General features: G+C 53.9%; 1 protein-coding gene across 1 annotated transcript in view; it reads right to left on the reverse strand.

The window, feature by feature from the left end:
* The window catches only part of LOC128848812 (C-factor-like), a 6,960-nt gene extending 51 nt beyond the window's left edge, over positions 1-6,909 (reverse strand). Inside the window, exons 1-6 of the mRNA XM_054048990.1 lie at positions 6,565-6,909; positions 6,004-6,055; positions 4,169-4,356; positions 1,211-1,369; positions 694-813; positions 1-166 (exon numbers count right to left, since the gene is read on the reverse strand). The exon at positions 1-166 is cut by the window's left edge and continues 51 nt beyond it. Of these exons, the coding sequence (XP_053904965.1) occupies positions 53-166; positions 694-813; positions 1,211-1,369; positions 4,169-4,356; positions 6,004-6,055; positions 6,565-6,711 (780 nt within the window). The 5' untranslated portion in view covers positions 6,712-6,909 and the 3' untranslated portion in view covers positions 1-52. The remainder of the gene's footprint in view (positions 167-693; positions 814-1,210; positions 1,370-4,168; positions 4,357-6,003; positions 6,056-6,564) is intronic.
* Between the last annotated feature and the right edge of the window lie 9,806 nt (positions 6,910-16,715).

Consider the following 16,715-nt stretch of genomic DNA (forward strand, 5'->3'; position numbering starts at 1 on the left):
TGGTCACTGGAATGACCTGGCCCAGGGCTCCTGTTGCATGGCCGGGGGCATCTCACCAGGGAAGAACTTTCCCTTCCCAGTTCACAAAGGCCCCGTTGTCCTTCTTGGAGAGTGTTGGAAGCACGTTCAGGATCCCTTGGACACTCATGTCCACCGTCAGTGGAGCCTGCAGGGGGCAAAGGAGAGTGAGGGGGAGAAGTCTGCCCTGGGGCTGGCCCAGGACACCAGGGGCTCAGGGGCCGGGCCAGGATCTGGGAAAGGATCTCAGTAATCCCATTCTGCCCTCACTGGCAGTGAACGGGGGAGGCAGGTCCCAGGCCAGTGTTTACAATAGAAAGTGGGTGAAAAGGGCTGCACCCCTGAGAGACAACCTAAGCCCCAATGGAGACAGACGACCAGCTCCTGCCCCCTCCACCTTCCCAAGGCAGCAGCTCGGCAGGATTTGCTGTGCAATGCGGAGCGCTGAAGGAACCATGGCACCAGCAGCCCCAGGAAGCAACGCCCAGGACACAGCACTGAATCCCCAGGGAGCTGGGTCCTGACGACCGCCTCGCTGGGATGGGAGCTCCTGAATAGTGTCATCAATATGGGGAGGGTGATAAGGGAACGCGCTCCAGCGTAACCATTCCCCCTACGATGAACTTCTGCCCATGACATGTGGCTACGACTGGCCTCTCCCACGGAGGCACCTACCTGCTGGGAGGGTGAGCTCCCCATGTCAGTCTGCACCCAGCCAGGATGGACAGCGATGCTCAGGATCCCGTCACCTCCATACCCCAAGGACTGGCACTTGGTGAGCATGTTCAGAGCAGCCTGTGGGCGAGACACCATGAGCAGAGACTGCAGCGCATGAGGAGAGCAGGGACCCAGCCCCAGGAGAAAGGTGAGCAAGGGGGGCAGCTGATGCAAGCTGCAGTGTGTGATTCTCTCCTTGGGGATGAGTCGCCACCTCTCACTGCAATGGGTCCACGTGCACGACCCAGAGTCCTGCTCCAAGGCTCAGGCTCTGGGGTCAGGTGACCAAGCATCATGTGACCCAGAGGCCGTGCTTCCCATAAGAGGGAGCAGAGGGAGATTGGCCTGAACACTGGCCTGGCAGGTCAAATCTGGGGGATAAACTGGGGGGCAAGAAAGACTTTTCTTTCCCCTTCGCTGTAGCGGGACACAGGGGACGAGCGTGAACTCGTGCCCTGCTGAGCGCACCCCCTACCTTGCTGCACCGATAAGAGATGACTTGCCCCAACTGCCAGGCAAAGAGATTCGTGATGGAGCCGCCCTCACTGGACATGTTGACAATGGCCGCCTTGCTGCAGCTCAGCCCCGGTTGGGGGCTTCCCTGGGCAGCCTTCTTCAGCAAGGGCAGGAACGCCTGGTGGGAGGGGAGAAAAGAGCACCTTAGGTCAGCTTAGGAGAAAGGACCCACATTCCTCTCTTCACCGGCGGACTCTGATTTGAATTGAAGTGCAACGCAGCACCGCCTGTGACCCCTCTGGTGGGCTGGCCCCCTCAGCCTGCTGCCCCTGGGCTATGCTCTCTCCCTGCCCTCCAACTTGTTCATAGTCTCAGTCCTGTTTGCAAGGCTGATTTCTAGGAGTTGGGGAATCCCATTCTGCCCTCGCTGGCGGTGAACGGAGGAGCCCGGTCCCAGGCCAGTGTTTACAGTAGAAAGTGGGTGAAAAGGGCTGCACCCCTGAGAGACAACCTAAGCCCCAGTGGAGACAGCGTGGAGCAGTGGATTTATTACAGCGCTTGTCGTGTATCAAGTGTAGATACAGCCGATCATATGGTGTTTCTCTACTTTAGAGCCCTGCAGAGTATCTTACGGGATTGTAGACACCTTCTAGATCCGGGGTTCTCAAACTGGGGGTCGCGAGCTGTCAGCCTCCACCCCAAACCCCACTTTGCCTCCAGCATTTATAATGGTGTTAAATATATAAAAAGTGTTTTTAATGTATAAGGGGGGTGGCACTCAGAGACTTGCTGTGTGAAGGGGTCCCCAGTACAGAAGTTTGAGAACCGCTGCTCTAGATCTATGCTAGACAGAGGCCTCGACTCGCTGACATGGAAGTATTTCCTCTGTAATACACTGAGCTGTACTTACAGCACACTGGGGAGGATGGTCAAATACCAGCAGCTTTGGCCTAACTCTGCTTCCATCCGTGTCAATGGGAGTTTTAGTGCTGAGGTATTAAGAGTCCAGTTAGGCCCATACAATTTGCTTCTTCAAATCCTACACGCAGTATAAAAGTAACAGCAAAAACTTGTGGGCGTAAACAGGATAAAATAGACCACCTATGATCAGAGCTAAGACAGCCTCGTCATTAACTGCCTTGTCCGATACCTTTCCCTACAGAAGGCTGGACTGCTGGGGGAAGGGAAAGTACCTCGTACCTAGATGTTAACAAATAGATGCAAACACACACCTCAGTGACAACTTATCACAGTGCAAGGTTGGGATTTAGGTGCCCAACTCTCATTAACTGTCAATGGGATTTGTGTGCCCAACTCCTTTAACCACCTTTGAAAACCCCAGGCCTAGTGCACAGAGATAGAGCAGGCTAGTCCAACAATGGCATGAGTGTACAGACAAAGACATGGGAATGATGCCATGGGGAACTAAGGGTGCAGGAAAAGTTATAGTTATATTTATCTGCTGGAGCAATAATAAGTGACCGTATCACTGAAGAGCATCCTATAAGGCACGTGTCCAGCGGGGCACAGTTAAGGTTGTATGGGCAGCCTTAACCTCTGATGAATTGCTCTTGTCTGGAGTGTCTTTCTCAGTCTGGTTGGGGATGCTGATTGTCACGTTCTGATTGGCTGGGTCGCACCCATGCACCAGCTCCCAAGGGTGACCACTTGTGACCTCCTCCCTGAAACTCATTTCCACCCATCACTGGTCCCATGCTGTCCAGTGGGGTGTCCTGGGCTCAATGGGAGGGGCAACAACAGCTGCATGGTGAAGGCAGGTGACGAGGCCACTGAGGGATGCGGGAAGGAGAGGGTGCGACTGGGGGAGAAAGGGAAAGAGATTTGAAGTGCCTCCTCCCCAAAGTGACTCCTGCCCTGCCAGCTGGTGCCTGGAGCCTTAAAGCCACTTTAGACCTAGTTTCTAAATGGTTCAATTTGCCACATCCAGTTCCTGACACAAAGTGCTTTGAAAGGGGCTGTGGGCCCCGTGGTGCAGCTGAAAGGGCAGCAGCTGGGGGATGAAGGGTCCAGAAAAGCTTAGACAGAAACTAACAAGCAGGAGCCGCATGCGGCACTGGAAGGAACCCTGGTCTTACTATGTTTTCCAGCCATTCTACTGGGACTATTTGTCATAGAGCAGGGCCGGTGCCCCTTTCATATAACAGGCCTCTGAGTGCGACCCCCCCCTTAGCAATTAAAAACACTTTTTAATGTATTTAAAACCATTACCAATGCTGGAGGCAAAGTGGGGTTTGGGGTGGAGGCTGACAGCTCGCGACCCCCTGAGGGGTCCGTCCCCTGCTGCTCCCCCTCCCCCGCAGCCTCAGTGTGCTGTGCCACCGGCACTCTGGCCCGCTGCTCCTGCCAGGCAGCATGGTGGCATGGCTGCGAGGTCCTGCTGCTCTGAGCGGCGTGGTAAGAGGGTGGGAGGAGGGTGTGGATAGGGGTCAGGGCAGTCAGGGGACAGGGAGCAGGGAGGGTTGGATGGGGGTGGGGTCCCGGGGTGGCGGTTGGGGTGGGGGTCCCGGGAGTGGGTGGTCAGGGGACAAGGAGCGGGGGGGGGGAGGTTGGATGGGTCAGGGGGCGGATGGGGGTGGGGGCCAGGCTGTTTGGGGAGGCACAGCTTTCCCTACCCAGCCCTCCATAAAGTTTCGCAACCCCGTTGTGGCCCTCGGGCCAAAAAGTTTGCCCACCCCTGCTCTAGGGAGATGGCCTCTACTGCAGGAGCTGGACTCTTGGCTCAGACCCCACCGGGGCAGCGCTAGGGCCTCTAGGTCCATTTCTCGGGTGGTTACAGTCCCATAATGCACCTGACACGTACACTGTGATGAACGCCACGCCCCAGCCCCCAAACACACACACACCAGGTTGGCTCATTGATCCAGGAACCAGAGTCCTGGGGGGAGGGAAGAGTTCTGGCCTAAGCAAAGTCAAACCCCAGTGCAGCCGGTGACGTGCCCTCTGTCAGGGCCCTTACCTGGCTCACCAGCAGGGGCCCAGTCACGTTGGTTGCGTACACCAGGGACATGTCCTCCGGTGTCTCAGACTCTAATGTGCTCAGTCTCACTATCCCAGCGTTGTTTATCAACAGATTCAGCCCCGAGCCTTTCAGATGCTCCTCAACTCTGGCTGCTGCCGCCTTGATGCTGGCTGGGTTGGTAGCTTCTATAGAGACAGAGCCGGGGTTCAGGGGCATGGTTCCTCCGCCCTGTAGCTAACCCCTCTCCCGGAGACACAAAACCCAGGCTGCTCTACAGAGCCATGCTAACGACTCGGGAGCTCTAAACACAGCTAGCCAGAACTGGGCAGTGCCCTGGCAAGGGCAGACAGAGAGTGAAATCAGGGGGACCAGGGATCAGCTGGGCGAGTGTAAAGCAGTGTGGCAGTGAAAGTGTTAATGGGGCAGGGGGAAGAGCGTGTTGGAACAACAGGATCTTCCCACTGGTGAGCAGGGTTTGAAATCTGCCCTCAGAGCTCTGGCAGGCTCGCCCTCAGCCAGCTTTCATCATCCCATGAGAACACCCTTTAGGGAAGAGCGCCCCGATGGCACAGTTGTTTGGCAGCATTTGAAACACGCCGATTTTTCCTTTTAAAAAGTGTTTGCAGCATTTTTTTTATCCGAACCATCAGCAGCATTTTTGGGTTACTGAAAAAGCTGGTTCAACAAAAGAGCTCGATAGTCATTTCAATAGGTCACCGAAAACATCAGACAAGCCAATCGATTTTCACTCTGAGTGCTGGCATGACCCTCTGTGCGAAGTCACTATGCCACTCACTCAGATTTGGCCCCGCTCCCCCCAGCCTCGGTCATGTGAGCAGCACTCCAAGCATCAGCAGGGTGAGCAGCTGGTCCCAGCAGATCCCAGGCATGGTGAGCGCACGTTATGGCTATTGACAGGGCCTGGGGTGCTCCCCCATGAATTCGGGCCCTGGCCATTGGCCTAGCTTGTTAATCTGCCCTAGCAGAATCCCGAGGCTGGGATTGGTTCCCACTATCCCATCCTGTGAGAGGCATCCCTGAGGCTAGCAGAGCTGTACAAAGGGCAGCCCCTGTTCATGAAACTGATTCCTTGATTCCAAAGCTGCAACTACCTAAAGGGGGTTCCAAAGAGGATGGATCTAGACTGTTCTCAGTGGTGGCAGATGACAGAACAAGGAGCAATGGTCTCAAGTTGCAGTGGGGGAGGTCTAGGTTGGCTATTAGGAAACACTATTTCACTAGGAGGGTGGTGAAGCACTGGAATGGGTTCCCTAGGAAGGTGGTGGAATCTCCATCCTTAGAGGTTTTTAAGGCCCGGCTTGACAAAGCCCTGGCTGGGATGATTTAGTTGGTGTTGGTCCTGCTTTGAGCAGGGGGTTGGACTAGATATCTCCTGAGGTCTCTTCCAACTTACTCTTCTATGATTCTATGAGTCTATGAAAGCAAATCTGTTTCCAACAGAGAGAGGCCTGTTTAGACCCAAACCAGCCAGGCTCATGCATGGCACAGGCAGCCCCTGACTCAATCAAAACCATCCCTTCCCTGCCAGTCTGGCACGCGGGGCAATCTGCAGATACCAGGAACTTCCTGGGCCTCCTCCTGACCAAGCCCGCAGAGCCTGAGTGGGACGTGGAGACTTGGGAGTTGCTCTGCTGAGATGGGTGGGCGCTAGGCACCCTCCCCTTCACTAACACCTAGGCAGGAATAAAACTAACAGTGGCTCCCAACAAGGCAAGGAACAGGAACACGGAGACAGGGGGACAGGGAACGGGGAACAAAGGGACCCAGAACAAGGGAGCCTCAGCTCTCTGGGCCCAGGGCAGGGCACCCACCTAGCGCAATGATCGCCAGGTTTGGATGCCTGGATGCCAAGGTCTTTAATTCCTGAAAAAGAAGAAAGTTGATGATTATTGACAGAGCCCCCAGCCCGCAGGGACGGTCAGGCCGGGCACAGTTCAGCTCCCTGCTGCTACCCCGGACCAAGTAAAGATCTCATTGCTTGACTGCAAAGCTCCCATGCGCAGGGTCCAGCCCTGGCTTCCGGGGTCTGTATCCTGGGTGTTTAAAACGCCATCGTCTAGCTCAGTGCAGTCAAGTCAGGGACACGTTCCCCTGTTCCCTTTAGGAGACAGGCACAACGCAGTGCAGGCGTCACCCACCTGTGCTCCCCACCCTCTCCCTCCATGGCTCTGCTAGCTTTGCATGTGAACTCGGCCCCAGCCAGCGTGGCTGCCTTATGCGCCAGGGAGTGTCAGCCTGGAGCAGGCTCTGAAAGCCCCTCCTGCGTGGGCCTGTTGCTTTTGGCTCTAAGTGCTGGGAGGCTGGAAGCCCCTCACTTAGATTCCCCCCCCACCATGCACAGCTAACTCCATCTCACCTCGCCCCGTTCTCACCTGCGCTCGCTCTCCCTCCGGGTCCCGGCAGGTCGCAAAGACCCACTCCGGTGGGTTTGATTTCCCCAGCAACTGCTTGACAAGGCCCAGGCCGATTCCCCGATTGGCCCCAGTCACCAGAACGCTGCGGACATTAAAGCCAGCCATGGTCCCTCGCCTGCCTCTGCCCCAGCTGGCAGTGCCTCTGCTCAGGGAGAGCTGGGCTAGTTCTAGCCCGCACGTCCCCTGCACCTGGGGTTACACAGCGTCTGACTCCTGGGTGCCAGCTCCCTGATTCTACACCAAGGCCTGGGCCTGCCCCGAGCAGGGTCAAACCAACCGAAGCTGAGCAGAGGCTCCCCCTGCAGGGCTATGGGAGTCACCATGGATTGGAGGAGCTCCCCGGAAGGGAGGAGCTGTGAAGTGCAGAAAAGGAGATGGGTGGGGGCAGGCTGCTAGGAAGCTATGGGGATCGGATGGACTCGTGCAATTTCACGGGGTGACCTTTAAACTGGGCAGGGTTTGCAATCTCTCACTGAAGTGATAAAAATTTGGGCAAGTTAATATTCAACATGGTGAAACTCATTCTCCACTCCCCTGACTTGGTTGAGCTGCGTGGCACCTAGAAATGGCTTTCAGGGGCTGTGGAACGTAGGTTGACACAGAAATGATCTGTTATAACGTACCTGCAGGGCAAGAACCCTACATTTTATGGCCCCATGAAGAGTGGGGAAAAGCCAGGCTGTGCAGCACACTGCACATATGTCATGGTCTCAATTTTACATTGTCCACAGTTAGTGCATCAACATTATGTGTAACATTAACTCCACCCAGGCACGCAGCGGGCTTCTGAGTTGAGGCTTTAACCTGTGAGCACCCCCAACACAAAAGAATTGAAATTGGTGATTAGCCAGTAAACACTGGAAAACACTGGAAGTGGTTCCTTGTATCTAAGGGCTGGTCGACACGGTGCAGTAATGTGAACTAAGACTCTGCATTTTCTGAAGTGCACTGACGTGCTGCACACTAATTCATCCGCGTAGACCCTGCTGATACACACTAACGGGCCTCAAGTGTGTTTAATGTAATGAAACAGTGTTAGTGTGCAGCGCACTAGGGACTATTAGGGGGAGCTCAGTCATTCCCCTATGTCCTGCTGTACGTTACTCATTACACGTAGACACAAAGAGAAAGCCCCAACCCCCCAACCCCCCCTCCTCCCCCGATTTTTGGATGTCTACGTCAAATTCAAAAATTGTTAGAAATAAAACCTGAAAATGAAATGAGTATAACCCCGCCCCCCCAAACAGAAGCTCTAGTCCTATGACCCAGCACGACACACTAAGCTATAGAGTTAATCAAAAAGCACAGGAGTACTTGTGGCACCTTAGAGACTAATGAATTTATTTGAGCATAAGCTTTCGTGGACTACAGCCCACTTCTTCGGATGCGTAGAATGGAACACACAGAAAGAAGATATATATACATACAGAGAACATGGAAAGGTGGGGGTAGCCAGACCAACTGTAAGAGGCCAATCAATTGAGATGAGCTATCATCAGCAGGAGAGAAAAAAACCTTTGAAGTGATAATCGAGATGACCCATAGAAGATGTGAAGATATTTTAACATATTTTAACATGAGGAAATAGATTCAATTATGCTCTAATAAATGTGTTAGTCTCTAAGGTGCCACAAGTACTCCTGTTCTTTTTGCAGATACAGACTAACACGGCTGCTACTCTGAAACCTGTCATAGTTAATCAAGAATCTCCTCCTATGATGCAATTTGCTGGAGCAGCCCCTATTTTGAGGATCTGAGCTACTGCCTGATTACCTCCTTGCCTCTGTAACTTTAATTCTCTGCCCTTTACTCTGCATAACCAGCTCTTTGCATTTAACTCCCTTGAAACGAGAAAGAAAATAAAAAGCCAATAATTACTCAAGAATTGGAGCATTTCAAGAGCCAGACAATTTAAGGGACAACACCCACCAGCCCCTCCTCTGTGCCCACCCAGCTGCTCAGAGCTGTGTATCCTGTCAACTCAAGCCCACTCCCTGCATGGCAGGCAAGAGTGATAAGGTGGTTACACATCTGGGCCTGGCTCTGTTCATTGTCCACCCCCAGACCCCCTTGAGTACAGCAACCTCACCACAGCAATCAGTGAGAAGCTGTGAGGGAATGCACTCCTATACTCCCACCCTACACCCAGAGTGTGCCATGTGAGGGGGTCACCGTGCCCCAGTGAGTCACAACTGAGAATACCAAATTCAGGACAAACCGCTGAGAAATAGGGCAGGACACCCCACCCCACCCCAACTGGTGGTTGGTTATTCTTCTATAAGATATACCCAACCAGCGACAAAAGTAAACTTGTGTCTCAGCACACTGGCTAACAAGAGGTCAGAAAAGCAGGTATCCCAGTCTCTGTAACACCACCAAAAACACTAGACTTAATGATGAGTGATTATTTAAATCCAATTTCATCAACCAAAGTATTTTTCTGATCCCAAAAGACTAGCTACATACCCAGATCAACATATAACTCAGATCTTACCCAATAATCATGCTGTTGCCAATCCTTTAGTATCTAATTTATAAAAAGAAAGAGGTGAGAGTTAAAATTGGTTAAAGGAATCAAATACAGACAATAATCGCAAGGTTCTTGGCTTAGGCTTGTAGCAGTGATGGAATAAACTGCTGGCTTATTAAGTCTCTGGTTGCTCCCAAATCATTGGAAGGTCCCCAGTCCCTTGGTTAGAATGCCCCCATTAGTATAAGTATCGTATAAGTCAGGACGGACAAACCTTTTGGCCTGAGGGCCACATCAGATTTCCGAAATAGTATGGAGGGCTGGTTAGGGTAACCTGTGCCTCCCCAAACAGCCAGGCGTGGCCCAGCCCCCACCCCCATCTGACCCCCCCCTGCATCATGCCCCCTGATGGCCCCCCTGGGACTCCTGCCCCATCCAACCCCCCCTGTTCCCTATCCCCTGATGCCCCCCCCCCGGGACTCCTGCCCCATACACACACACCCCACTCCCTGTCTCCTGACCCCTGGACCCCCCACACCTGACTGCCCCCTGCCGCCCCATCCAACCCCTCCTCTCATTCCTGACTGCCCCCCCTGGGATCCCTGCTGCAGCCAACCACCCCTTCTCCCCGTGCCCTGACTGCCCCCGGAACCCCTGCCCCTGACTGCGCCCTGCCGCCCCATCCAGCCCCCCCTCCTTCCTGACTTCCCCCTGGGACCCCTGCCCCCATTCAACCCGTTCCCCACCCTCTGATCGCCTCGATCCCTATCCACACCCCCACACCCTGACCACCTCCCCGAACTCCCCTGCCCTCTATCCAACCCCCCTGCTCCCTGCCCCCCTACCGCGCTGCCTGGAGCACCAAGGCAGGCAGCCGCGCTGCCCGGCTGGAGCCAGTCATGCCACCGCACAGCACAGAGCACCGGATCAGGCCGGTCTCTGCAGCCCCGCCACCCAGAGCATTGCGCCAACGGCGCAGTGAGCTGAGGCTGCGGGGAGGGGGAACAGTGGGGGAGGAGTTGGGGGCTAGCCTCCCGGGCCAGGAGCTCAGGGGCTGGGCAGGAGGGTCCCGCGGGCCAGATGTGGCCTGCGGGCCCCAGTTTGCCCACGTCTGGTATAAGTCATATAACAGGTAAGTTGCCACTTCCAACAGATAAACTGCTATTCTCCACATTACAATGTTCTACGCTCTACGATTCTGGGGGGACGGCATGGTCACCTGTGCTGCTGAGTGCTGCTGAGCTCGCCACGCTGACCAAACAAGAAATGAAATTCAGAAGTTCGCGGGGCTTTTCCTGTGTACCTGGCTAGTGCATCAGAGTTCAAAGTGCTGTTCAGAGCAGTCAGAATGGAGCACTCTGGGATAGCTCCCGGAGGCCAATACCATTGATTTGCGTCCACACTACCCCAAATTCGACCCAGCAAGGTCGATTTTAGCACTACTCCCCTCGTCGGGGAGGAGTACAGAAGTCGATTTTAAGAGCCCTTTAGGTCGACGGAATGGGGTTGGTTGTGTGGACGCAGTCATTTTTAACTCAACCTAACCCCGTAGTGTAGACCAGGGCTAAGTGTGCCTTTAGCCAGAATCCATCTTGAATGGAATGGTGTTAAACGTGAAGTTATAGTTGGTGTAAGGAAGCTATTGCCTAAGGATCTTTTGATTGGGGATGATATATTTGAGCTCGAGCTTAAGTCTGTCCACTTTTGCCTTAGCTTCTAGCTCCTGCAATCGAATATATGCCATTCTCTTTCCATATCAGTTATTTTTTGCTTTTCCAGCAACTGAAGATATGCCACTCTTTGTTCAAACTGCTTCCTTATCGCTGGCAACTGGCCCAGAGTCCTCCCTTTGTGAGTGATGGGGGAAGTGGGGCAAGGGCTTCTTGAACTGAGCTGCTCCTGTTTGCTCATGCACACAGGTAGCTGAGTTTTGCACACACAAGTTCTCCAGGTAGCCAGCGCTCCGTGAGGACTTTGGGCCAGGTTGCCAAGAAAAAACAACTTCCCTCTCTCCAATATCAGCAGCTGAAGGCTCCATTTTGTTCTCACACAATGCAATATTTGCACTGAGTGTAGAGTTTGGGCTGCTTATGGGGGTGTTGAGACCCACACATCTCTCTCTCTGTTAGGTATGCAGAGCAGGCGTGGGTTTGCGGTACTCTTACTGAGGCCTTCTCAGGCCTGGTCTACACTAGGAGGTTATGTCGAATTTAGCAGCGTTAAATCGAATTAACCCGGCACTCGTCCACACAACGAAGCTATTTAGTTCAACATAGAGGTCTCTTAAATTTGATTTCTGTACTCCTCCCCAACAAGGGGAGTAGCGCTAAATTCAACATGGCCATGTCGAATTAGGGTAGGTGTGGATGGAATTCGACGCTAATAGCTCCGGGAGCTATCCCACAGTGCACCACTCTGTTGACGCTCTGGACAGCAGTCCGAGCTCGGATACTCTGACCAGCCACACAGGAAAAGCCCCGGGAAAATTTTAATTCCTTTTCCTGTCTGGCCAGTTTGAATCTCATTTTCTGTTTGGATATCGTGGTGAGCTCAGCAGCACTGGCAACGATGCAGAGTTCTCCAGCAGAGGTGACCATGCAATCGCAGAATAGAAAGAGGGCCCCAGCATGGACTGATCGGGAAATCTTGGATCTGATCGCTGTGTGGGGCAATGAGTCCGTGCTTTCGGAGCTGCGATCGAAAAGACAGAATGCAAAGATCTACGAGAAGATCTCAAAAGCCATGACAGAGAGAGGATACAGCCAGGATGCAACGCAGTGCCGCGTGAAAATCAAGGAGCTGAGACAAGCATACCAGAAGACCAAAGAGTCAAACGGATGCTCCGGATCCCAGCCCCAGACATGCTGTTTCTACGAGGCACTGCATTCCATTCTAGGTGCGGCCGCCACCACTACCCCACCACTGACCGTGGACTCTGAGGATGGGATATTGTCGACGGCCGCTTCCTCGGAGATGTTAGCGGACGGGGAAGATGAGGAAGGTGAGGAGGAGGACGAGGCAGTCAACAGTGCTTACAACGCTGATTTCCCAGACAGCCAGGATCTCTTCATCACCCACACAGAGATCCCCTACCAACCGTCCCCAGGTGTTAACTCAGACCCTGAATCAGGGGAAGGATCAGTCGGTCAGTGTTTTAAACATGTAAACATTTATTTTGAACAGAACAGGAATATTAACAATGGGTTTTTCATGATTTGTTTGCCCTAGGCGCTTAACGTTTTAGTCCTTGGCAGTGCAACTACTGCAAAAGAATCTAACAATGTCCAGTTTATCATGATTAGTTTGCCCTAGGCGCTCTACTTTTTAGTCCTTGCCAATGCAGCTACTGGAAAAGAAGGTCTATATGTCCGGGGATAGAACTGAAATCCTCATGGGACATCTCCACGAAGCTCTCCTGGAGATAATTGGAAAGCCTTTGCATGAGGTTCCTGGGGAGAGCGGCCTTATTGTGTCTTCCGTGGTAGGAAACTTTTCCTCGCCAGGCTATCATCAAGTACTCTGGGATCATTGCCTTGCAGAGCATGGCAGCATACGGCCCTGGTTTTTGCTGGCTTTCACGCAGCATGCTTTCTTTCTCGGTCTCAGAAATTCTCAGCAGAGTGATGTCGCTCATGGTGACCTGCTTAGAATTAGGGGAATGTTACTATTGGGACTGCTTGCCTGTTCCTTTACAGAACTGTCACGGGCGGTTTACCGCCACGTGTTGGAGGCGGGAGTAGGGTGACCAGACGTCCCGATTTTATCGGGACTGTCCCGATATTTCCTTGTTTGTCCCGCGTCCCGACCGACGTGCGGTCGGGACACTGGACAAACAAGGAAATGCACCGGAGCCTGGAGCCCGGAAGTGCTCGCGTGCATTCTGGGTTCCCGCAGCAGGCCCCGGCTCGGGGGGTTCGGGGGCGCCAGAGCCGCAGCCGCGGAGCGCCATGGCCGCTTCCTCCCCCCGTGGCAGTGGGAGCTGCAGCAGCGGCTGCTCCCGAGTCCCGCTGCCCGGGGGGGAGAACAGCCGCCGCCTGGCCCCGCGGGCCGCCCCCCTCCTCGCCCTACCACCCAACTGAGTCCTGCCTGCTCGGGGCCAGGCCGGACTCTCACTCACCCGGCCCCGCACTCCCTCTGAGTCTCCCGGGCCTCCCTCCAGCGCTTGTGGAGGAAGCGTGGGGTTTTTTTTGGCCCCGCCCCCCCCACCACGCCCCCCCCTGCGTCACCCTCCCTCCCTCCCCCCGCGTCCCAATATTTGACTTGGGTGATCTGGTCACCCTAGGCAGGAGAGGGGCATCATATAGGGACAGCCGCGAGGGGGTGGGACAGGGGCAGAGATCATGCTTGCCGGATTGCTGGCAGCAGGAACTGCCCAACGATAAAAGCATTGCTTTGAACGTGAAAGGAGGGCACTGCTCTAATTTAAGTTTTAAGCAGCCAAAGGTCTACGGCTTACCATGTCAGCCTTCTACCCGAATTCCGCTGTCCTGCCCCGCTTGTCTGATCTCCACTGCAAGACCCCAGGCACTGAATGCGAAGGCCGAAAATTCGACCTTGTCCTGAGTGCGCATGTGATAGGTGCTGTGCATGGTCTTGTTCACAGAGAAAGACTATGTTCATTGTTCACAAAAAATTATCTTTGTGAGGAATTCACTCCCTTTTTCCCATCCCACAGCTGCGACTGTCTCCCGACCTACCCTGGCATCCCCCTCGCAGAGGCTGGCGCAGATTAGGCGGAGAAAGAAAAGGACACGGGACGACATGTTCTCAGAACTTATGGGCTGTTTCCGAGCCGATGAGGCCCAGCAGACCCAGTGGAGGGAGAACATGTCGCAATACCAGCGAGCACACAGCGAACGGGAGGAGAGGTGGTAGCAGAAAGACCAGCAGGTGACTCAAACGCTGCTTGGACTAATGAGGGAGCAAACAGACACGCTCCGGCGCCTTGTGGATGGTCTGCAGGACCGGAGGCAGGAGGACAGAGCCCCGCTGCAGTCTATCTCTAACCGCCCTCCCCCGCCACAAACTCCCATACCCCCCTCACCCAAAGTCCCAAGAAGGAGGGGCAGCAGGGGCCGTGAAAACTGTCACTCCACCCCTGCAGACTGCTCAAGTACCAGAAGGCTCTCATTCCCAAAAATTTGATAAGTCCTTTCCTTCCCGCCTCACTCAAGCCCCCGTCCCAGTTTCATCCCCTAACTGTGTAGTTGCTAATAAAAGATACGTTTCTGTTAATTACTGTTTCCATCATGTTCTTTTAGGGAAGAGTGTGTTTGAAGGGGGGGAAGGGGGTTGGTAATTGGAGAGGACAGTCACCTTTACCAGGGTACAGACACGGGGGCAGGTTCAGCAGCAGGTCACACACACATTGCAGTCACTAGGCACCCTGGTCAGTCTGGGAGGTGGTTTTCATGTTCTGGGGGGGGGGGGAGGGGCATGTGACTTTGTGGCGGGGGAGGGTGGATAGAGATCTTATGCTGCAGTCCTTATCCTGGATCACAGAGCCACACAGCAGGGGATCTGTAACTGTCCTCCCCCGCCACAAAGTCACATAGCCCCCACACACAGAGTCCCGAAAAGGAGGGGTGGCAGGCTCCGTTGAAACAACCAGTCCACCACTGCGGACCTCTCTAGGAGCAGGAGCCTGTCATTCCTCGAGTTTAGAAGCGTTCTTTCCATCACTACGCCTGCTCCCCACCACAGTCTGCATCCCAGTTTCAACACTTCACCGCGAAATCCGTAATAAAGAAAACGTGTTCATTAACAAAGTTCCATTTATTTTATTTTTAAACGTGTGTTGGAAGGGGGGACGGGGTGAATGGGGTATGTAACTGGAGAGGATAGTCAACAGTAAGTGGGTAAAGAAACGGGGGCAGGTTCAACTTCTCTTTAAACAAACTTAATAGTCACAGGTTACCCTGCTCACTGAGGAACCCAGCTTTCAAAACCTCCCAGATGCACAGCACGTCCCGCTGGGCTCTTCTAATCACACGGCTGTCTGGCTGGGCATAATCAGCAGCCAGGCTATTCGCCTCAACCTCCCACCCCGCCATAAAGGTCTCCCCCTTGCTCTCACAGAGATTGTGGAGCACACAGCAAGCTGCAATAACAATGGGGATATTGGTTTCACTGAGATCAGAGCGAGTCAGTAAGCTTCTCCATCTCCCCTTGAGACGGCCAAAAGCACACTCCACCACCCTTCTGCACTTGCTCAGATGGTAGTTGAAGAGTTCTTTTTCAGTGTCCAGGGCGCCTGTATAGGGCTTCATGAGCCAGGGCATTAGCGGGTAGGCTGGGTCCCCGAGGATCACTATAGGCATCTCCACATCCCCAAGAGTTATTTTCTGGTCCGGGAAGTAAATACCTTCCTGCAGCCGTCTAAACAGACCAGAGTGCCTGAAAACACGAGCGTCATGAACCTTGCCCGGCCATCCTACATTGATGTTTGTAAAACGTCCCCTATGGTCCACCAGTGCTTGCAGCACCATTGAAAAGTAGCCCTTTCGGTTAATGTACTGGCTGGCCTGGTGGTCTGGTCCCAGGATAGGGATGTGAGTTCCATCGATAGCCCCACCGCAGTTTGGGAATCCCATCGCGGTGAAGCCATCTATGATGACCTGGACGTTACCAAGAGTCACTACCTTTGACAGCAGTAGCTCAACGATTGCGTTGGCTACTTGCATCACAGCAACCCCCACGGTAGATTTGCCGACGCCAAAGTGATTCGTGACTGACCGGTAGCTGTCTGGTGTTGCAAGCTTCCAGAGGGCTATGGCCACTCGCTTCTGGACAGTCAGGGCTGCTCGCATCCAGGTGTCCTTGCGCTTCAGGGCAGGGGACAGCAACTCACAAAGTTCCAGGAAAGTTCCCTTCCGCATACGAAAGTTTCGCAGCCACTGTGATTCATCCCAGACCTGCAGCACTATGCGGTCCCACTAGTCCGTGCTTGTTTCCTGGGCCCAGAATCACCGTTCCACAGCATCAACATGACCCACTGCCACCATGATGTTCACGGCACGGGGTCCCGTGCTTTGTGAGAGGTCTGTGCCACTCTCAGACTTCATGTCCTCACCACGCTGCCGTAGCCTCCTTGCCTGACTTCTCAGCATCTGCCTCTGGAAAAGGTGGATGATAAGGTGCGAGGTGTTGACAACGACCATAACTGCAGCAATGGTCACAGCGGGCTCCATGCTCGCAGTGCTGTGGCGTCCGCACTGTCACTCACCAGAAAAGTGCGCAAACTGATTGCCCGCCGGCGCTTTCAGGGAGGGAGGGCGGGAGTGACGGTTGGATGACGACAGTTACCCAAAACCACCCTCGACACATTTTTTTCCCCAGCAGGCATTGGGGGCTCGACCCAGAATTCCAAGTGGGGAACGGGGACTGCGGGAACTGTGGGATAGCTGCCCACAGTGCACCACTTCCAATGTCGATGCTTGCCCCGTTAGTGTGGACTCACAAAGTCGAATTACTGTCCTTAGTGTGGATACACACGTTCGACTTTGTAATATCAATTCCACATATTCGATTTAAGTACAATCGAACTACTCTCGTAGTGTAGACATACCCTCAGATTGTCTGGATTATGCACCTGTGAAAGCAGTAATAAATGGACTGATACTAGGCACCAAGGATAGGG

Source organism: Malaclemys terrapin, chromosome 14 (assembly GCF_027887155.1).
Source record: "Malaclemys terrapin pileata isolate rMalTer1 chromosome 14, rMalTer1.hap1, whole genome shotgun sequence".
Classification (NCBI taxonomy): Eukaryota; Metazoa; Chordata; order Testudines; family Emydidae; genus Malaclemys; species Malaclemys terrapin.